The sequence below is a fragment of the Vicugna pacos genome, chromosome 2, assembly GCF_048564905.1.
Source record: "Vicugna pacos chromosome 2, VicPac4, whole genome shotgun sequence".
Classification (NCBI taxonomy): Eukaryota; Metazoa; Chordata; class Mammalia; order Artiodactyla; family Camelidae; genus Vicugna; species Vicugna pacos.
Window position 1 is genome coordinate 56055666 of NC_132988.1, and position 23664 is coordinate 56079329.

The window sequence follows — 23664 nt, forward strand, 5'->3', positions numbered from 1 at the left end:
GTGGTAAGCAATATTCAAATTATACCCAGAATTTTATTTTATTAAAAAATAATGCTCAACCAATACCATTTTCTCAGGAGTTGGACTATGTTGTATTATCTGCATATCACAAAATCAAGCCTTTGCTTAAAAGGAAGTTGAAAATTTATTATCAGACATCATATACTTCTTTATATAGCTTTGACCACTCCTGCCATTTCTCATGTCAACTAGAATCTTTGTCTACTTACTGGATGGAGCTTTCAATGCGGGTGATAGTGAGGAAAGCAGCAAGGTTTGCTGTATAAGAGGAGATGACAATCAAAGCAAACAGCCACCAAGCCCCCATCATCATTCGGGTAGCCAGAGTTGTGTATGGGACTTCCCCACCTGTGGAGAGAAGCAAAGAGAATAACAGAACATCAGCAAATATTCATTGAAAGTCTGAGGTCATACACATTCAGTACCAAGTTAACTTCTAAGTAGTGATAAGTCTTTCTACATAACAGCAGCATGGATCTCTGTATTTTGTTTATGTTCATCACTTCATATTTGATTCCATTTATGAGACTATATGAGACTCAAGTCAAAAAGCAGCATGATAAGTATTTAGTATAACATGTTTGAATGGTATTTATTCCACCTTCTTTTTCAACCCTAGAATTAATTATCCTCTTATTGTAACTACAAGTGTACACTTTATATCCAAGAGTTTGATTATTCACTAGTTAGGCTATATTAATACTATTAATACTAGTTTAGTGAGTAATATTGAAAGATTATTTTTTGTTAAATTCCCTAGAATCAGAGGTTATTATTAATCTTGAGAACACACATACCACTATTGGTTTCAGTACCATCACATTTGTTTTGTTCTACTCCTAACTGACTAGCCACTTTTCTACAGTCTTGTGGAATCTTCTTCTTCATCTTCTAAATGTTGGTATGCCCTTGGGCTCATTCTTCAGATTGCTTCTATTCTCTGTTCACATTGCCCCCGCCAGCTAATCTCAAGTCCCCTGATGCTGAATATCATCTATACTGTACTTTGATAACTCTCAGATTTATATTTCAAGCTCTCACTCTCCAGAGCTATAGATAAATGCCTACACAATTTCCACTTGGAATCTAATGAGCATCTGATACTTATCATACCTGAGCCAGAACATTTTATTTTCACTCCTGAATTAACACCTCAGTCTGCACTATTTCAGGGAATAGCATCCCCTCTTCACTCTGTTTCTCAGACCAAATACTTAGAAATTTTCCTACATCCTCTTGTAGCAAGTCCTGTCACCCTTTCCTTCAAACTACATACCAAGTCCTACCTCATCTCATCACTTCTGAGAGAGGTGAGGAGGCAGGCTTACTGACCCTGGCTGGTTAACAACAAGGGAAAAAAGTGGCAGGCTGTTAAAAAACAGGTTGTTTCTTTTATCCCACAGCTGGCACCTTGGTTGCAAGGATGCAGCCATGCAGCAAGACATTTTATGTTCCACAACTGCTACATCAGTCCCAAGGACACCCCAGTATCTCCTTCTTTGTTCCCTTTTTATTCACAGAAGTTTCTGTTTAAGGGCTGAACTCCAGGAGAGGAAAGAGCCTTAAAAAAAGATGACTGGCACCACTGGAATAAAGATAAGGATGGCAGAGGCTTCCAATAAAAGACCCTGTGGACAGACTGGAGTCTGGAGCTGTCTCCACCGGCTACCTGGCTATTGGCTGCCCTCTCGAGTGTTTTCTTTTTTTTTCCCTTCTCTCTCTGAGAAAAAAAGAAGCTCTTTTTTATTTTTCTTCTTCTCTTTTTCACTTTATCTCTCTGCATCAATTCTTTCTCAATTGGCGGGCAAGGACCCACACGTTTAGGGGGTCGCTCACACATCTGGTGGCCTTTCCTATTCAGGTCTCCATCGGCTAACACTTCCAGTGCGGTCACAGCTTCGTCGTACTCCTAAACTGCTTCAGTGCTTTGCTTGCTTACATTCTAGGCACTACCACTCCTGTGTCTACCACCGTGGTGCTCTTTAAAAATGAAAATGAAATCATAATACTCCCCTGATCAAAACTCAGACTCCTGAGACTTGCAGAAAGGAAAAAAATCTCTACCAAGACCTACCAGGTCCTACATGAACTGATCTCAGATTTACTTCCTGACATCTTTTTTTACTCTCTCAATGGCCTTCTCACAATTTTTTATATGAAGCTATGTTGATTTCTGTCTTAGGGCCTTTGCACTTGCAATTTTTAGGTCTGGAATTCTCTTCTTTCATTTAAAAATGATTTTCCCTATAATTTATTTAAGCTTCTCTTCAGATACTTCACGAACATCTTATCACCATTCTATCTAAAATAACTTCCCACAACCCCATTCTTTCAGTCACCTTCTTTTTATTAAATCATAATTTATCATATGTTTTATGTATTTTTGGTTTTTTCCTCTTCCTTATAGTATAGTTTCTAGTATAGGAACAGTTCCTGCCTCATATTAGGTGAGTAAATATTTGTTAAATGAATATATGTTTTATATGACGTTAAGAATCCTTCTAAAATAAATTAGGTTTATACTAAGAGTAGAAATAAAGAGATATAATACTACATTCGCCTAGGTATATCAATATGTGAATGGTTTAATAGGATTCAACTAATTATCACATAGGGCAGATTTTTATGTCAGCCACAAATTCTCACTGTATATCTCTAAATTTTCAGTATAGTGCAAACATACCCTTTGGGTATGGCCTGAGCTATTTTCCTGATGTAATATACTCAAAATAGGCTAACCTCTGATCTCTGGAACACATTTTCCAAAAGCAGTTATAACGCATTTTAGATACTTTCTTCTTCAAAGCGAAGGAAATATTCACTCAGCTTTTAAACGATGAAAGCAAAAGAAAATATTTATTTTTAAACCAATGGGGACTTCCAAGATAAAATGACTAATTAAAAATTATAATAAAATATGAACAAAATGATAACTAACTAAATGATAACTGCAAGATGTTCATAAATATAACAACAGTAGGACAATAAATTCATGACTGAAAGGCTAACTGAAGGTTTGTGTCTGTCCATGAAGTCTTTAACCTTGATTAGGGTTGTTATCACCCACATGAATGAATGTTTGTTGAGCTTTCTTTTTCTGTGACAGAAAAACTGAAACTCAAGCAATTCAAATATTCTTGTGAAATCTAAATAAAATGACATTTTGTTTAAGACCTGCACTTAAAAACCAAATACTAAAAGTAATGGGAGTCTTCACTTCTAATTCTGGAATTCAGAACAATCCTCCCACTACTAGAAAAATCAAACATATAATGTATTTGAGAGCTAAGAAGCAGTAAAAACAATTTGAAGATGAAGATCTTGGAGAAGAAGATAATCCAGAAATGTGACCTAGCATTTAGGACTGCTTTTCCCTGAGGGATAAATGCCAATTTAACAATAGGAAGCTAAGAAACTGCAATGCTAAGCAATGCTTTTGAAAGCCTTCAAAATTAAATGGCTATAAAAATTAGGGCTCAGGGCTTGCCAAATAGGGGTGGGACAAAGAAAACCAGAAAATTCTCAGATGCTTGGAAATCAATAATTACAATTCCATTAAGCCATGGGTTGAAGAAAAATCACAAGAGAAATAAAAATATTTTGAATTTAATGACAATAAAATACTCCATACCAAACTCCACAGGTTTTGATGGCCGATGGGATACAGCTAAATTTGTATTTAAAGGGAAATTCATAACTTATATAAGAAAAGGAGTCTGGAAATCAATGAGCTACTCATCAATTTCAAGAAGCTTTAAAAAAGCAGCACGTTAAACCCAAATAACAAAGAAGGAAGGACATAATAAATGTAAGAACAAAAATTAGTAAAATAGACAAAAAATACAATAGAGAAGGCTGATCCAACAGAAGTTTGGTCCTTTGAAGAGATCTACAAAAAGCTGTTGCAATGGATCAAGAAATTAAGTAAAGGCACAAAAAAATACAGTAACAGGAGTAAAAAGGGTACATTATTACAGATGTTACAGACATTGGAAAGATAAAAAGAGGAGGATCTTGTGTACAGTTCTATGCCAGTTAATTTGAAAACTGAGATGATATGGATAAATTCTTAGAAAAATTACCATCAAAATAAATAGAAAATTTTAATGATCTTTTTACTATTAAAGACCTTGCATCCACAATTAAAACTTACCCACAAAAAATATTTAAGGCCAGTGGCCTTCCTGGAAAAATCTATTGAATATTTTAGAAATAATTAACTCCAATTTTACACAAACTCTTTCTGAAATTAGAAGAAAGCAAGGCACTATTCTATACATTTTATAAAGAAGGCACAATTTTGGTAACAAAATCTGAAAAGGTCATTCCAAGAAAGGAAAATTACAGGCCAATCTTTCATGTGATTGTAGAGTTTTAAAAAAGACTTAAATAAATTAGTAAACTGAAAATTACAATAAAGAAATAAATAAGCATGTTGAGTTTATTAAGTGAAAGCAAAGGTTGGTTTGGCATTTAAAAATCAATTGGTAAAATTCATTACATTAGTACTATAAAGGAGAAAAACTGTGTAATCTTCTTGGTGGAAGTAGAAAAGGCACAGCTAAAATTCAACATCCAGTCATTTAAGAAAACTGAAAACCTAGAAATACGTCAACAAACTAGAAATAAAAAACCTTTCTTAGCCTCACAAAGAATATTTTCGGGAAGCCTATAGCAAATGTCATACTTATTAACAGAATAAACATTTTTAAAGGCTGCAAGTTGTTACTGCTTCTGTTCAATTTTTAATTGAAAGTACTAAACAGTGTAGTGCAACGTCAAAAAATAAATAAACAGAAAGAAAAATTACTTAAGAATTGGAAAGAATGAAATAAAACTTATGGATTAGAGATGATAAGAATATGTATGTAGAAAGTCCAAGAGAATATGGGATAAATTACTAAAATTAATATGTTATCAGCTTACTATGGTACAAAGTCAACGTTCTAAAATAATCAGATATGCATATACCAGTCAGTAACAGACACTTAAAACATGGAATTAAAAAGTACACATGTCATTTGCAATAGCATTAAAAATATCAAATATCCAGAAATAAAGTTGTGGAGGATCTCTACATGAAAATCTGTAAAACTTTTTTGAGTGAAATAAATGCAGGTTAAATAAATGGACAGGTATATCATGTTTACTGATCAAAGACTCAATATTATAAAGATACAAATTTTTCTCAAATTGATCTAGTCAATAAATTGTCAATTAAAACCCCAGGTTCTTCCTGTGCGTGTGTGTGTGTGTGTGTGTGTGTGTGTGTGTATGTCAGAGAAAGAGAGAAACAGAAAGACAGTATGTATGTGTGAAAAACTAAATGTAAAATTTATATAAAATTGCAAAAGAACAAAAGTAGTCAAGACAATGTTCAAGAAGAAGACTGTTTCTAGCTGACTGCAGCTCCATATAGTAATTAAGACCATGTTGTATTTGTACAAGCATAGACCAAATCAATGAAAATTATCCACATGTACATGGACACTTGATTTATGCCCAGTTGGTACTCTAGTACTGTTCAGACATTGAGGTCTTTTCAGCAAGTACTACTAGGTGAATTTGGATATATATGTGAAAAATAATGAAACTTGTCTCCTAACTACAATTTACACAAATAATACCAAGTGGCTTATAGATGTAAATGTAAAATATAAACAATAAAACTTCTAGAAAATAATATAAGAGAATATATCCAACATATCCATGAGACTCGGTAGCAAAAGATTTTTTGAATAGAGCACAAAATGCATTAGCACAAAACAAAAAAACTGAGCTAGGCCAGGGCCGGCCCCTCCCACCAGAGCTTGGCAGCCAGGCCATGGACCAGCCGCATACTCACTAGTGCACCACAGCAGTAGCTGTGGCCCCACAACAACATGAGGATGCACATAGTCCAAACAGAGGACTCTCCTTGAGCATCTAGATCCAGTGGCCAGGCAGGAGTGTGCCTCTGAGCCACATAGGACATCTCCTACATAAGGCCACTCCTTCAAGACTGGAAGAGGTAGCTGATTTATCTGATGTACAGAAACAGAGAATTAGTAAAAATGAGGAGATAGAAAAATGAAATAAATAAAATGGAGATAAACAATCTACCTGATAAAGAGTTCAAAGCAATGGTAATAAAGATCCTCCTTGAATTTGAGTGAACTGATGAACACAGTGAGAACTTCAGCAAAAAGATGGGAAATATAAGAAACTACCAAAGAGAAGTTGTAGCTGAAATAAAAACTACACTTGAAGGGTTCAACAGCAGACTGGATGAGATATAAAAATGAATCAAGACCTGGAAGAAAAAGTAATGCAAATCACTCAGACAGAGCAGGAAATTAAAAAAAAAAAACACATTTTTTTTAAAAAAGGTGAAGTGTGACTTTTGGGGCAACATCAAGCAGAATGACATCTGTATTACAGAGGTCCCAGAGGAGAAGAGAGAAGAGAGAGAGAAAAGCCCAGGAAAATTATTTCAAGAAATAGTGGCTGAACTTCCTTGATCTGGGGAAGGAAACAGACATCGAGGTTCAGGAAGCCCAGAGATGAACCCAAAGAGACACACACCAAGTCATATATTAAAATGCTAAAAGATAAGGATAAAAAGAGAATTCTAAAAGCAGCCAGAGGGGAAAAAAAAAACAAAAACAAACCAAACAAACAATATATTACATATAAGGGAAACTCCATAAGGCTATCAGCAGATTTTTTTCAACAAAAACTTCAGGCCAGAAGGGTGTCGCATGACATATTCAAAGTGCTGAAAGGACTAAATTTACAACCAAGCTTTCTCTACCCAGCAAGTTATCATTCAGAATTGAAGGAGAGATTAAGAGTTTCCCAGATATGCAAAAGCTAAAGGAGTTAATTTCCACTAAACTAACCGTACAAGAAATGTTAAAGGGGCTTTAAGTTGAAAAGAAATGGCATTAATTAATAATAAAAAAATACAAAAGTAAAAATTTCACGGGAAAGGATAAGTATATAATAAAGGTAGTGGACCAACCATTTGTAAAGTAAGAATGAAGATTGAAAAATAAAAGTAGTAAAATTAACTAAAATTACAATAATTAAAGGTACATAAAATAAAAAGATGTAAAATATCATCAAAGTATAAAACTGGTGGAAGGGGAGTAAAATGACAATGCTTTGGAATGTATTCAAATTTATGTTGTGACCAACTTAAAAAAAGACTGTTATTTACATAGGATGTTATATCTGAACCTCACAGTAACCACAAAAAGAAAACTTATAGTAAATACACAAAAGAAAATGAGAAAGGAATCTAATACAACACTAAAACAAACAAACAAACAAACAACCCCATGAAAACTCAAGAGAAGAGAGAAAAAGAAGATAAAGAAACTACTAAAACAGCCAGAAAACAATTAATTAAATGGCAATAAGTACATACCTATCAATAATTACTTTAAATGCAAAGGGACTAAATTTACCAAAGAAAAGACTTACGAGTGGCTCAATGGATAAAAAACAAGACCCATCTATTTGCTGCCTACAAGAGACTCACTTCAGAAGTAAGGACATGCACAGACTGAAAGTAAGGGGACAGAAAATATATTCCATTGTAAAAGCAAATGAAAAGAAAGCTGGAGTAGTTATATCAGACAAAACAGAGTTAAAACAAAGACTGTGATAAAAGACAAGGGCATTTCATAATGATAAAGGGGTCAATCCAACAAGAAGATAAAACATTTATAAATGCACCCAATTTAGAAGCACCAAGATATATAAAGCAAATATTAATGGATTTAAAGGGAGAAAATGAAAGCTGTACAGTAGTAGAAGGAGGACATTTAACACCTTACTTACATCAATGGATAGATAATACAGACAATCAATAAGAAAATATCAGACTTAAATGATGAATTGGATCAGATGAACTTAATAGACACACATAGAACATTCGATCCAAGAGTATCAGAATACACACTCTTTTCAAGTTCACATAAAACATTCTCCAGTATAGATCACATGTTGGGTTACAAAACAAGTCTCAATAAATTCAAGAAGGCTGACATCATATCAGGCATCTCCAATCACAGTGGTATGAAACTGGAAATCAATCACAAGAAAAAAGAGGGAAAAGCCAAAAAAACATGGAGAGTAAATAACCTGCTAGTGAAGAACTACTGGTCATTGAAGATATCAAAGGAGACATCAAAAAATACCTAGAGAGAAATAGAAACAAATATGACATGCCAAAATCTGCAGGATGCAGGAAAAGCAATTCTAAAGAGGGAAATTCATAGAAACACAGGCTTACCTCAAGAAACAAGAAAAATTCCAAATAAACAATCTAACTTTATAGTTAAAAGAACTATAAGAAGAACAAATGAAGCCCAAAACTAGTGGAAGGAAGGAAATAATAATGCTCAAAGTAGAAATAAATAAGATACTGAGAAGTATAGAAAAGATCAATGAAACTAAGAGCTGCTTCTTTGAATAGATACACAAAATTGACAAACCTTTAGTTATACTAACCAAGAAAAAAAGAGAGAGGGCTCAAATAAATAAAATAAAAAATGAAAGCAAACTTACAACTGATTTCACAGAAATAAAGAGGATCATAAGAGACTACTACAGTTACATGCCAAACAAATTCGACAATGTAAAAGAAATAGATAATTTCTGAGAAAAATACAATCTTCGAAGACTGAATCATGAAGAAATAGGTAATCTGAATAGACAGATTACTAATAAAGGGGTTAAAACAGTACTAAAAAATCTTCTAACAAACAAAAGCTCAGGACCATAGGTTCTCACTGGCAAATTCCACAAAATAAAGACTTAATATCTATCCTTTTCAAACTCTTCCAAAACTGTGAAGAGAAGGGAACACTTCCTTACTAATTTTACAAGGCCAACATCACCCTGATACCAAACCAGAAAAAGATAAACCAAAACAAAAAAAAAATCACAGGCCAATATCTCTGATGAACACAAGACACAAAATCCTCATCAAAATATTAGCAAACTGATTCAACAGCATATCAAAAGGATCATACATCATGATCAAGTGGGATTTATTCCAGGGACACAGGATGGCTTAACACCCAAAATCAGTAAATATGATACACCATGTTAACAAAAATAAAAATAAAATTAAAAACCATGTGACCATCTCAACAGATGCAGAAAAAGCATTTGACAAGATTCAACACTCATTTATGATAAAAACTCTCAATTAAGGGGGTATAGAAAGGATGTTCCTCAATATAATAAAAAGCCATTATATGAGAATAACACAGCTAACATTATATTCAAAGATGAAAAATTGAAATCTATCCTTCCAAGATCAGGAACGAGACAAGGATGCCCACTCTCACGACACTTATTCAATGTAGTAGTGGAAGTCCTAGCCAGAGAAATTAGGCAAGGAAAAGAAATAAAAGGCATCCAAATTGGAAAAGAGCAAGTAAAAGTGTCATTATTTGCAGATGATATGATTTATATAGAAAACCTAAAGACTGCAATGTAAAACTGTTTAGAACTAATAAATTAATTCTGTAAAGTCACAGGATACAAAATCATTATAAAGAAATCTGTCACACTTCTTTGAAAGAATGAAAAAAAAAGGAGAAAAAAACAGAAAGAAAAAAATCTGTGGCATTTCTATACACTAATAACAAACTATCAGAAAGAGAAATTAAGTAAGCAATATTATTTACAATTGCATCAAAAAGAATAAAAACTAAGGAATAAATTTAACCAAGGAGGTAAAAGTCATATACACTGAAAACTGTAAGACACTGATGAAATAAATTGAAGAAAACACAAATAAATGGAAAAATATTCCATGCTTATGGATTGGAAGAATTAATATTGTAAAAATGTCCATATTACCCAAAGCAATCTACAGATTCAATGTAATCCTTATCAAAATTCCATTTTCCACAGAACTAGAGCAAACAATTTGAAAATCTGTATTGAACCACTGAAGATCTCAAAACAACCATAACAATCTTGACAAAGAAGAATCAAGCTGGAGGTATCACGCTCCCTGATTTCAAAGCACACTACAAAGCTATAGTGATCAATACAGAACGTAGCTAGCACAAAAGCAGACACACAGAACAGTGGAATGAAATTGAGAGCCCAGAAATAAACCCAAACATACACCCACAATTTACAACAAAGGAGCAAAGAATATACAATGGAGAAAGGACAGTCTCTTCAATAATGATGTTGGGAAAACTGGACACCCACATGCAAAAGAGAATGAAACTAGAGCACTATGTTACAGCATACATAACAATTAACTCAAAATGGACTAAATACTTAAATGTAAGACCTGAAGCCATAAAATTCCTAGAAGAAAACATAAGTGATAGCCTCACTGACATTAGTTTAGTGATGTTTTTGTGGCTCTGACTCCAAAGCCAAGGGAGACAAAAGCACAAATTAAAAAATGGGCCCACATCAAACTAAAAAGCCTCTTCACAGTGAAGGAAACCATTATCGAAATGAAGAGGCAACCTACTGAATGCAAGAAGATATTTATACATCATATATCTGATAAGGGATTAGTATCCAAAATATAGAAAGTATGCACAACTTAACAACAAAAAACCAAACAACATGTTTACAAAATGGGTAGAGGATCTGAACAAATATATTTCCAAAGAAGACATACAGATAGCCAACAGGCACATGAAAATATGTTCAGCATCACTAATTATTAGCAAAATGGCATTCAAAACCACAATGAGATACTACCTCACACCAGTTAGAATGGCTATTACCAAAATGAGAGGAAATAGCAGATGTTGGAGAGGGTGTGGTGAAAAGGACACCCTCATACACTGCTGGTGGGACTGTAGATTGATGCAGCCACTATGGAAAATGGTCTGGAGATTCCTCAAAAAATTAAGAACAGAACTATCAGACGACCCAATCTTTCCATGTCTGACTATTTATCTAAAGAACATGAAAATAATAATTTGAAAAATAAATATGCACCCTATGTTCATTACAGCATTATTTACCATAGCCAAGATATGGAAGCAACTTAACTGTGCGCTGATGGATGAATGGATAAAGAAGATGTGGCGTACATATACAATGGCATACTACTCAGCCATAAAAAAAAGAACAAGAACCTGCCATTTTCAACAACATGAATAGAACTTTAAGGTATTATTTTAAGTGAAATAAGTCAGACAAAAAAAGACAAATACCATATGATTTCACTAACATATGGAATCTAAAAAAGCAATAAAAATGAATACAAACAATATAGACAACAGCAAAGGAAAAAAAACCCCAGAGTCAGAGATACAGAACACATTAGTGGTTACCAGTGGTTTGGTTGGGGAGTGACCAAAATGGGTTAAAGGAGTCAACTGTATAGTAATGTATGTTAACTTGATTTGTAGAGGGGATCACTTTGTAGTGTATTGAGATGTCAAATTATAATGCTGTACACCCAAAATTTATATAATAATAATAGTAATGATAATAATAATAAACAGGCATGCAAATAATTGGAAAATAAAACATAATGAGCAGAAAATGATAATCAATAGAAAAAGACTCAGAAATAACAGATTATAGAATTGGTAAATAAGAACATCAAAAAACTTATGCATTACATAAGTATAAAAAGACAAGTATGGAGCATATTAAGTAGAAATACATAATGCATAAAATATACCTAATTGAATTTCTATGGCTGAAAACTAGAATGTCTGAAATATATACTGGGTAAGTCCAATGGCTTTTAGACACAGCAGAAGGGAAGATTAGTGAATATGAAAACATAATAATAAAAACTATCTCAGGTGAAGCCCTGAGAGAAAAAAGAACTGAAAAATAAATATAAACAGAGAATCAGTGAGTTGGTAGACACATGTAGAAGACAGAATTGATGCATAATTAGACTCTCTTAAGGTGACGAGAATGGGAAGAACAGAACAAAACTTTGAAAATAATGGCCTAGATTTCTCCAAATTTGTTGCAAATCACAAACTTACAGAAATCCTAAACACAACATACATGAGGAAAACTACAAGAGGGAACTTCATGATCAAACTGTTTAAAACAATTTGTGTTAAAAATGATATTAAAAGTGCCCAGAGGGGAAAAATACATTTTTAAGTACAGAGAAACAAATATAAAAATGACTGCAGATTTTTCCTGAGAAATGATGCAAGCCAAGAGATAGCAAAACAACTTTTTAAAAATACTAAAGAAAAAAAATACTGTCAATGCTTATATTTGAACAAAAGAATGTTGGAAATATATTATTTTGACTTCAACTTTTAAAAACTAGAAAGAAGAGCAAATTGAACCCATCATAAACAGAATAAGGGAAGTAATAAAGAGTAGAGCAAATTCAGTGAAAGGGAAAATGAAGAAATAGAGAAAAATCATCAGAATCAAAAGCTGGCACTTTGAAAAGAAGACATACAAACAGTCATCAGGTATGTGAAAATGTGCTGTACATCACTAATCAACAAAGAAATGCAAATCAAAACTACAATGATATGTTGCCTCACACCTGATAATAGGATGGCTATTATAAAAAAAAAAAGAGAGAGAGAATATGCTTTGGCAAGGATATGGAGAAAAGAAAACTCTTGTATGCTGTTGGTGGGAATGTAAATTTGTACAATCATTATGCAAAACAGTATGGAGTTTCCTCAAAAAAATTAAAATAGAACTACCATATGATCTAGCAATTCCACTTCTGAGTACATATTTGAAGGAAATGAAATCCGCATCTCAAAGAAATATCTGTAGCCCCATGTTCACTGCAGCATTACTCACGACTACCAAGATAGGGAAACAGCCTAAATGTCCACCAGTAGATGAAAGGATAAAGAAAATGTGATTTATATTGAAAGACAAGCCACAGGAGAATAAATATATATACATATGTATATATATGAATATTATTCAGCCATAAAAAAGAAGAAAATCATGCCGTTTGTGGCATGGATGCACTGTGAGAACATTGTGCTGAGTCAAATAAGCCAGACAAAGGAAGAGAAATCCTGCACAATCTCACTTATATGTGGAATCTAAAATAGTCAAACCCACTGAAGCAGAGAGTAGAATGGTGGTGGTCAGGGTCTGGGGTGGGAGGCAAAGGGAATGAGGAAATCTTGGTTGAAGGGTACAAAGTTTCTTTTACAGACTATGGATAATTTCTAGAGACCTAATGCACCGCATGGTGATGACAGTTAGCAATACTGTATTGTATACTTAATATTTGCTAGGATAATAGATCGAATTAAATCTTCTCAACACATGCACACACAATGGTAACTATGAAGAGGTGATGGATATATATTTAGCTTGATTTTGGTGATCTTTTAATAACATACAAATATTAAAACATCAAGTTGTATACCTTAATACAATTTTATATGTAAACGATATCTCAATAAAGTTATTTAAAATGAGAAGAAAAGATCAATAAATTTGACTACAGTAATACTTTGAAGTTCAAAAGACACCATTAAGAGAGTAAAAAGACAAGCCATAATAGAACACATTTGCAATAGTCACATCTAACAAAAAATTTACCAATATATATTAATTTCTATATATTAATAAGAAAAAAGACAATAACTAGAAAAACGGGCAAGAGTTTTCATAAAAGATAACCAAATAGCCAATAAATATGTGAAAAGGTGGCAACCTCATTAGTTATGAGGGATATCCAAACTAAAAGAAAAATGAAATACCACTACATAGCCAACAGAATGATTAAAATAAACAGATATACAATTATCAAGTGTTCACAAGAATGTGGAGCTACCAGAATCCTAGTACCCTGCTGATGGGATTCCAAATTGGTTCAATCACTTTGACGAACAATTTGGCAGCATCTTTGAAAACTACTATACACATGTGGAGCTACCAGAATCCTAGTACCCTGCTGATGGGATTCCAAATTGGTTCAATCACTTTGACGAACAATTTGGCAGCATCTTTGAAAACTACTATACACATATCTTAAGACTCAGCAATTCCACTCCTTAGGTACACAACCCAAAGAGAAATATACGTAACCAGAGACATGAACAGGAATGTACATAACAACATTATCCATAATAGCCTCAAACTGGAAAGAGCCTAACCACTTTTTGAGAGTTGAATGGATAAAGTATGGTATACTCATGCAGTGGAACATTATACAGACATGAATATGAACAGATTTCATTATAACACCATGCATGGATTTCACAAACTAAATGTTGAGTGAAAAAATTCACACTGTATGATAATTGTTCAAAAGCAGGCAACATGAATGAAAGAGCTGAAAATCTCAGTGAGGATTTGGGGGATAGAGAATATGGCTCAGGTGGGGGAAACGGGGGCTGTGTTACTGGTAACATTCTATCTTTTCCTAGGTAGCAATTACACTGGTGCTCCACTGATGGCAATTCACTGAGCTGCACTTTTAAGTTTTGTGTACTTTTCTATACTTAAAAAAAATTTCACAATTAAAAAAATAAATAAAAGAAGCAAGGAGAGAGAAGGGTGAGTTAATAAAGACTATTTTTTTCATAGACTCTGGATGTTAGAAGATAGGTTAAAGACAAAAAAATTATTTGCTAAATTAAAAATACAATCCCACATTGCTTTAGCATGGCAGAAATTAGGCTGGCCATTCTTACCACTTCAAGGTATGCAAAGGTCTGACTCTAAAGTTTGGTATTTTGATTTCTACAACCCCTGGTGAGTTTGAAGTCTCCCAGCATCACTCTGCAGAAGCATATGCAATTTGTATTTTCCAAAGTGACCCTTCTGCTGTAAGAGAATTATTTTTGACACAGATTTGCATTTTGATGAGACTGGTTTGCCACTTCAAAAAATATATCAACCTTCCTACTGTATATATTATCTTGCTTATAAAGGTCGTTAAAGAAGTAACATGTTTTCCCCTCAGGCAAGATTACGGAACTTGATAATTTCACTGAAGTCAGGAAAAAAATTGTAGCTCTAAGTCTTATTCTGTGTGACTATATCTGCATTTTTGTATTTACATGAAAATATAGAAAAGCAATTGTTTAAGATTTTCCAATTTGATTGTTTGGTAAATTAGCTTCTCATAGGTTTAAAAACTCACAAAGTGTTTATTACATAATCTTGGGCTGTGGAACTCTTTTATGAAATACAATTAAGGAAAAAAATAGAAAGAAATTCATCATTACTTTTCCTTATAAACATTTTTTTCCAATGTTTTCAAAAAACATTCTTTTTTCAATCCTTATTGAAACAGGTTACTAGCAAAATGGCCAAAAACACTTAGGGCAAGTAGAAAATTTCCAATATTAGGGCTGACTGAACATGTTCAAGTAAGCCAGTCAATTGGAGTGTTGGTGAGTATTAGAACATTTCACACTTACAAGATCTCAATTTAGAAAATATGAAGAAGGATATTGTTGGCAATTAGCCACTGCCAGGACAGTGTTCTATATGTAAAGGTAGGCAATAATGATGTATCTTCTAAATGCATAAGGTACGTTGGTCATTTTTATGTATTAATCTATTCCTTGAAGCTCGTTCATAAACCATCAGATTGCGAGCCTGGTTGTGACTAGATTTGCAAATGCTTTAATATTTTCTTTTGGTGGAGGGTCTGAGGGTAATAAGGAGGGGTGTGTGAGATATGCAGAAAGTTTGCAGTTGGCCACAATTAGTATGTCCCTTATCTGAAGGTAGGGCACGTTTTCAATGTGGCACATCTATCACTGGCACAACAGATAGGTTTAAGTGGTAGGGAGAGATAGCACAAAATCATATGTATTATGGTGAGAAAGTTGCTCCATTTACAATCATCTTCTAGTAGTTTCTTATTAAGGCAAGAACAAAGTCTCACTTTGGTGATAACAAGTCTCTTTAAAATTTTAAATCTATTTTTATAAAGGGAAAGCAGATCTCAAACTCCCTTTGGCAGGGTAAAGAAATTAGAATTTAATAATATTTCACTCATATTATACTTATGGTTATTTTCCATTTAATGTAAATAGCATTGCTTTTATATTTATATTAGTGAACACACCTTTATTAACAATAATTGTGACCCCTCTGTACTCTCAATTTCATACATTCCTCTCTCCTACGCCATCTATCTTTTGAGCCTCCTCCCTCTATCAAGTCCACAGTCTGGCCAAGATCTAAGATCTACTGATCCTACCACCTTTTCACTATCCCTCCCCACGCTCTTAGACGCAATTCCCTCTTACCCAGTTTAAAACCAGTGATTTGTTAAAATCAACACTGTATTTATCCTCAGCTCCCTTGAAACTCAGCAGAGCCCTAACAGCAAGTCAAATCCAAAGCTCTAAGTAGGGAATAATTTACCTGTGTGAGTCATTTTAAATTCATGTCCACAAACTTCAAATGAGATTTAATGCAACCTCACAGTCATATTACATCTACCTAGGAATTCTCTCCTCTACTCTCTTAGACAGATATCTCAGTGTTTCTCTTTTAATACCCCAATTCCATACTCTTGTCCTCACTCTCAGAAGATGATCATGAAATCCATCTAATTTAGAAAATTAAAGCAATCTGAAGGAACTGCCAGAGAAAACCAAGGTACAAAACAGTTTACAGCGTGCACTTCAGGGCAAAAAAAGGAGGGGGAAATGTGTCTGTCTTTTCAAACTAAAACAATAGGAAAATAAACCGAAAGTAAATACATATGGAGAGTGGAGGGTAACAGTGAAAGGAACAAGCACTGAATTAAGAATTTTGCGACTAACTTTGTTATTCAGCTTTAAATTTGAAAAAATTAAGTATTTCACATAATTAAAAAGAATATTAAATTTTAAAAAGAGCAAATTGAGAACAAACTGATACAAATGAACTTGAGACTATATCAAGTTAATGATGTAATTGTATAAATAAAAGAGTTACTTCAAACAACTCTAAAATACAGTGACTGCTCCCCTTACTGAAGGCCACAGTGCTTTGGGGCAGCTTTTTCATATAACTTTCTCTTCAGGTTCTAGTAACCATTCCCTTTCTTTGCCCCTTTAGGCCGAAGAGTGATAATAGCTCCTTCTGTAACTCCTGAATATCATACCAATCTTTATTACTTTCTTAAAACTCCACCTGCATCATTGTAAAGAGTTCCTTTAGTAAACTCTCCTCCATTTTCCAGGCAGGATGCACCATCTATGTCCTATTTAGTAGCATGTAGGGTCTCATGAAACAGAAGCACAAAAATGAGAGTCTGGGACTGAGTTGCTCACATATCTATGTAATGCATATTGGTGGGAAATAGAACACCGTCAATCTACAACTTGTGGTTACACTATAATTATTCAGTTACTAGTAGTGTTGGCACGGGATGGAGTGTAGGTGGAATGCAATGCCTTGGGAGACTAAGTGGCTGTGGCAATAATAATGATTTTAAAGAATGTGATTCCAGCTAATTACTCTGAAGTCTTCGAATAATACAATGGTTAAAGGAGAAACTGAGGCAATGAATACCCAATTCATAAATAAGGTAAACTTTGAGAGGCTTGATGGCAGCTTTGAAGGAGTCTCTTAAATCATATAGCTTCAGGGCAGATATGACTGAGAACAAGATTAAGGCTTGAGTAAGGGTAGGATAATTCAACCACTAATTAAATCTTCTGCCCTATGCAGTCTCTCATGGTAAACAAAGGGCACTGATGAGAAACTGACTTCCAAATCCTTCTGCAACTCCTTAGTATTGGAAGCAATCTCTCACTCCTTCTGAGGGTTATCAGCCTTCCTCAGCATAAATGATTCTCAGTGACTGGGCCCGAGGAATCACAGTTCTCTCCTGGACTCGCCCACAATGCCCCTCACAATACAGGCTACAAGTTACATTCCAACATAACTAAGTCAGAGGAATAATACAGCCTACTCATGAAAGTCTTATGCCAAATAGGATACACTGTTAAGTACTGACTAGGGCAAATATATTGTCATGGATGGCAATGATCTGGGATTTGATATTTAATGTGCTGACTTGATACCTGGGAAGTCATGGTGATAGTTTGTTGAATTGGCTAATTGAAGGACAGACCAATAATTGAATGGATTTTGGAGGTAACATATACACAACCTCTTTGATATACTGTAGAGATTGAGGGAGGTGTAAATGTTGGAATGGATCTGTTCTGAACCTGTTCACCTCCCTAACTACTAGTGAGAGGAAGACTCCCTATGCAGAGACATTAAGAAATGCACAGGAGGCGGTGGAGCACAGGCATCTTCTAAGAGTTCTATGTGCTTGTTCTTTGTTGGCCTGAACTGAAATTGAGAATACTGCAACACAATTGGATTTCTTGATATTAAAATGAATGAAGTATTCTAGGTTGATAAAGGCCAAGTGTAGATGTTTAGATAGGGTGAAACTACCATGATATGACATGCTTTTTGCAAATGGTAATTGAATTGTATTGACCTTCAGAGACCTATAGGAATAGCTTATGATAGGGCTCCCAAATGTGAAGTAGATAGGCAGCCTACTAAGATGCTTCTTGATAGGTATGGACAAAACAATTCTAGACCTTAGGGCAGAAAACCTAGTCTCAATTGCTGAGAGGGAATGTGGAGCCTCTTAACGCGGTTCCCAGAACTTACCTAGTGTATAGTTCCAAAAACCCAGTATTGAAGAGGAGGCTAGGTTAGTATTTTTTAATATTTTTGATATTTTTAAAGTAATTTTTAATACTAATAGTCATGCCACACTTACATTTTTGTATTCTACTTATTACATTTTCACTGGCTGAGTAATATCTTCCTACTGTAGTTTACTCAAGTACCCTCTTTTTGGAAGTGTAGACATTTTACATCACCATATATTACATTGCAATAAACATTAGCTCTTTGATGGAATCCGTGAAGAGAAGTTATTTGGTGAAAGAAATGAATTTTGTTACGTCTTATACAAATGTTAACAATTTTCAAATACATTTTATAACATTATTTATTGAACAAATAGTGATAGGTTATATTGCTCCCCTGCTGTTAACATATGTCTTTCCAAAGTGTTGACATTTCAGTTGAATGACAAAATATCATTCTGGACTAGCTGATAAGTCTATTTGCAGATAAGCAAAAGTAGGCTAGAAGGCATTAGATCATGTAATCGAAATGCCAACTTCCTATAAACATAGGAAGACTTCCCTAACTTAATATTTATATTTTCATAGTAATTATAATACATGTAAAGCTGCTTATAAGTAGAAGTTCCTTTTTTCCAATTCTTTGACATTATTTATATACTTCCATTTTGAAGAACTCTCTATCAGCTGAATTATAAATTTTAACATATTTCATTTTTTTCTTAATCAGTAAATTTCTCTTATGCATATAAATGCCCATCTATACATACTTACCTGAAATAAGAAAATTCTTCTGATCAAATAAAAAATGTTATTTCAACATTAAAAATTCCTACAGAAGGAGATACTCTTTATAATTTTTGAAACTTCAGATATAACACAAGTACTTAAGTTTATTTTACTAAACTCAGTACCATGGAATATTTCTGATGAATACATTTGAAAATGTTAAGTTAAAAATTAATTATAATCAAATTAAATGGTTGCTGATTATACCATGTAAACCTTCTATGCTGATATTAACTTAAATTTGAAATACCAATTGCTGTAACTTAGAGTAGAACTAAATTAAATTACATTACACTTAAAAAGTGACACTTGGCGCCATCTTATTTTCACAGTATTTTCATTATTCCAGCCCATATAAAATCCCTACTGTTTCTAATGAGCTAGGGAATTAAAAACAGCCAACTGAAAGTCGATTTTCCCATCTGATATTACAAAATTAAAACATTTGAGATTTTCATAATTCAATTAAAAGAGGATTTCAGGTTCTCAGTCTGTAAGGCAGACTACATTATAATTGCACACAAATTGCACCTCAAGTAATAGCCAAGGATCTTGAGGTTAAGTGCTGCATCGAAATAAAAGCTCCCTTAAATGCAACATAAAGAAACAGTGTTTACCTTGCTTCCCTACCACAAACTGGTTTACTTTCATATTCCAAGGATAGTGGCAATGATGGTATGTAGAAGACGCTGTAAATCCTTTCCCTAGGTCTCTTTTAATTTAGGCTTTTTCTTCCCCCTCCTGCACTAGTTGCTTTCTATTCAATTACACTAGAAAAATGATCATAGGATGCACGAATTGCACTGAATCTTTAAGCGATTTTGAAATGACATTGAAGTTAGAAGTTTCTTGCTTACTTTTTACGAGGTTGGTTTTTGTTTGTTTGTTTTTTTAAACAAAGGAGCTTTTTATAGTTGACCAGTTTAGTTGGAAGGCTTGGTAGTATGTATAGCTGTTTGCTGAAATTTCCACTAATTCACAGATCTGCACTTTACAGTATTAATGGTTCATGAAAGCAACGTTAGCACAAACCACAATGGACCAGCAGCCATGCATCTTCTCTGAATTTCCTGCCATTTTTTCCTGCCATTTGCCATGTGACAAAAATGTGTTTGCTTATTATCTCTTTTTCTGTTTCCTTTCCTGGTATCTATCAAAGGGACTTTGTAAATTTTAATGATAAAAATAAGATGTTGCATCTTCAGAACACTGATATCACAACTAAATTTCAGCACCTATGGAGAAATACATCTCAAATCCACATCGACTCCCAGAATATTTCCCAACACTTGTATGCTTTCTATAGTTATTTTGCCAAATACACACACATTATTTAAGAGGTGCTCCTAGAAATATCTTCAGCCTCTGTATTTATGCTCTTATTATATCTCTCCTCCATTGTGTTATTTTAGAGGTCTTGTAAAAAAAAATTAGAAGAGGAGAAACCAAATAGTCTTATCTTTTCTCTCTTGGTTTGTCTTTAGATATGCTAGTAAATACCTTGATTTGCAAGACTTAAGAGTGTAAGTCCAAGATTTTGGTAGAAGAGTTGTGTATAGTACACAGAAGTTTTCTATCTGGTATTACAAAATTAAAATATTTGAGATTTTAGTAACTCAATATAAAAAGGGTGAAAGACAGCCAAACAAAAGCCTCAAACTCTTCATAGTTTTCAGGTAGTCTGGTTCAGGGCTGAACTAAAATTTAAAAAGTCAATTTATATATCACCTCTTTGCTTTACTTATTCTATCATATTTTGCTTCGTATATTTTTGGTTTATTTTTTGCTTGCTAAATTATTTGATTGATACTCTAGGTGCTTTGGTTCTATTTTTAATGCATCAATATATACCAATTGCCTATCTGCTCAGCAAAAAAGAAACAAAAAAACCAGGGATATAGTTCATGGTTTGAACAAAGAATATATCATGATTCTTTAAATATATATAATTTTTAAGTCTATATCAAACACCACTTTCTGGAGTCCTCAAAAATTACTACTTTTTCTTTCTGTGCTATTTTTCTTGTTTCCTACTGATTTCACCACAGACCTGGTGATGAAATGAGGGCCAGGAAAGGTGCTCAAGGAGGAAACGCTGTCTGGATGAGCAGTGGTTTGTCAAAGAGCATGAAGCAAGATGGCAGCTGAGCCAGGCTTGCCACTCTGCAGTGATGTGTTAGCTTTTAATGTTTTAAAATAATTACAGCAAAACCAAAGCCACTATACAAAACCACTATATAAATTCTAGGGCCATTATAAACCTGTTTTTCAGGGATTCAATCAATCAGGGGTTCTGAGGAAAACTGCATCCACTTTACCAATCCCACAAACATTTAGGTTCAAAAGGGAAGCAGCAGTTGTCAACAGAAGCCAAAAGTGAAATGGAGCTCCAAATCAAGCTTGTAATTACCTCGGAGTTTCTGAGATTGGTTCCTAAACCAGGCCTTATGCATGTGTGAGTCATTATTTCTCTAAGGTCAGAAAAGGCTAATTAGCATCTTCCATCAGTTTTAATGATGGCAAGAGAGCCAGGTGTAAGTATAAAACACATTTTAAAGCTCCAAAATGCCATTCAGACCCAGTAGCCTGTTAACCACCATTGAAGATTAGTTTTAAATCATAACTCATTTACTGACTATATAATAAGATTTACAATTTGATAGAGAAGGAAATCATTTAACTTTATGAATTTGGTCTTTTCAGTTGTGAACTTCTTTATCCTGTTTTTCAGAGCTCTTATGCTTACATTCTCAGGAGGACATCTTAAGGAGTGGACAAAAAAATTCTTCTCCCAGTCCTTTTCAGTATAATCTTTTGAATAATTGGTTGGAAAATGGCTAAAGGAAAGAGATTTTTGGTGTGCTGGTGTTACAGAAAATTTATTGAGATAAAATACAGAGATTTATTCAGTCTATGGGCTCTATATATTCAGATAGATTTCAGTTATTAACACAGACAGATCTAGAATTGAAGAACATAAAATAATTCATATCATAGTAATTTCCACAACCCTGCTGACTGAATAAGCAAATGTATACGAGCCACAGCTCGTGGGTTTCTGTGTGTGTGTTTGTGAGTACAAATACATAAAGCTGAATGCCTTTCACAATGCCACAAGAAGCTTAACTATATTACTTAAAGAATATCTCCTTCTCTTCTTCCTCCTCCTCTTTTCTTAATGAGCTATTTAGATGTGGTTTCTAGATTCTCCAGAGAGCTCTAAAAGCATTTTCAGTCTTGGGTCCCTGTAGTCACAGAGTGAGGGACTTACGTTTAACTGATGAGCAACGGAAAAATCAGAAAACATGTTCCAATTGCTGGGCTGAAGTGGTAAATCAAAACTATGGATGCACCTATGATCCAGCAATCCCACTCTTGGGCATATATCCAGAGGGAACCTTAATTCAAAAAGATACATCCACCCCAATGTTCAAAGCAGCACTATTTACAATAGCCAAGACGTGGAAACAACCTAAATGTCCACTGACAGGTGACTGGATAAAGAAGCTGTGATAGATTTATACAATGGAATACTATTCAGCCATAAAAAAATAAATAATGCCATTTGCAGCAACACGAATGTCCCTGGAGAATGTCATTCTAAGTTAAGTTAGCCAGAAAGAGAAAGAAAAATACATATGCTATCACTTATAAGTGGAATCTTAAAAAAAAAAAGACAAACTTATTTACAAAACAGAAACAGACTCACAGACATAGAAAGCAAACATGATTACCAGTGGGGGAAGCAGGTGGGAAGGGATAAATTGGGAGTTCAAGATTTGCAGATATTAACTAATACATAAAACAGATAAGTAACAAGTTTATACTGTATAGCACAGGGAACTATATTCAATGTCTTATAGTAACTTAAGGTGAAAAAGAGTATGAAAATGAATATAAGTATGTTCCTATTCTACTAAAGCAATGTGCTGTACACCAGATATTGACACAACATTTAAACTGACTATATCTCAATTAAAAAAAAATACATGTATATATAAACCATGGATGTACCAAAGTAGGAAGGAGGGTCAGGAAGGAAAGGGATCAGGGTAAAGCTGCAAAACAAAACAAAATAAACAAAAATCTTGTTAAACTCAAGCTAAAATCTAGGAGTAAGAGACTTTAAAGGAAAGGTCAGGAAACAAAGTAATAAAAGCCTCTATTTGTTGAGTATTTACTAATGCACTGGGCATTGTGTTTAGAGCTTATAAGGATTTTCTTACTTAGTCTTCACAAGAGCCTTATGAAATGATTAGGAAAGCAAGATTGC

General features: G+C 33.9%; 1 protein-coding gene across 1 annotated transcript in view; it reads right to left on the reverse strand.

Annotated features, from left to right (window-relative positions):
• The window catches only part of GRID2 (glutamate ionotropic receptor delta type subunit 2), a 1264409-nt gene that overhangs the window by 221714 nt on the left and 1019031 nt on the right, over nucleotides 1-23664 (reverse strand). The window contains exon 12 of the mRNA XM_072940458.1: nucleotides 231-369. Coding sequence (XP_072796559.1) covers nucleotides 231-369 — 139 coding nt within the window. The remainder of the gene's footprint in view (nucleotides 1-230; nucleotides 370-23664) is intronic.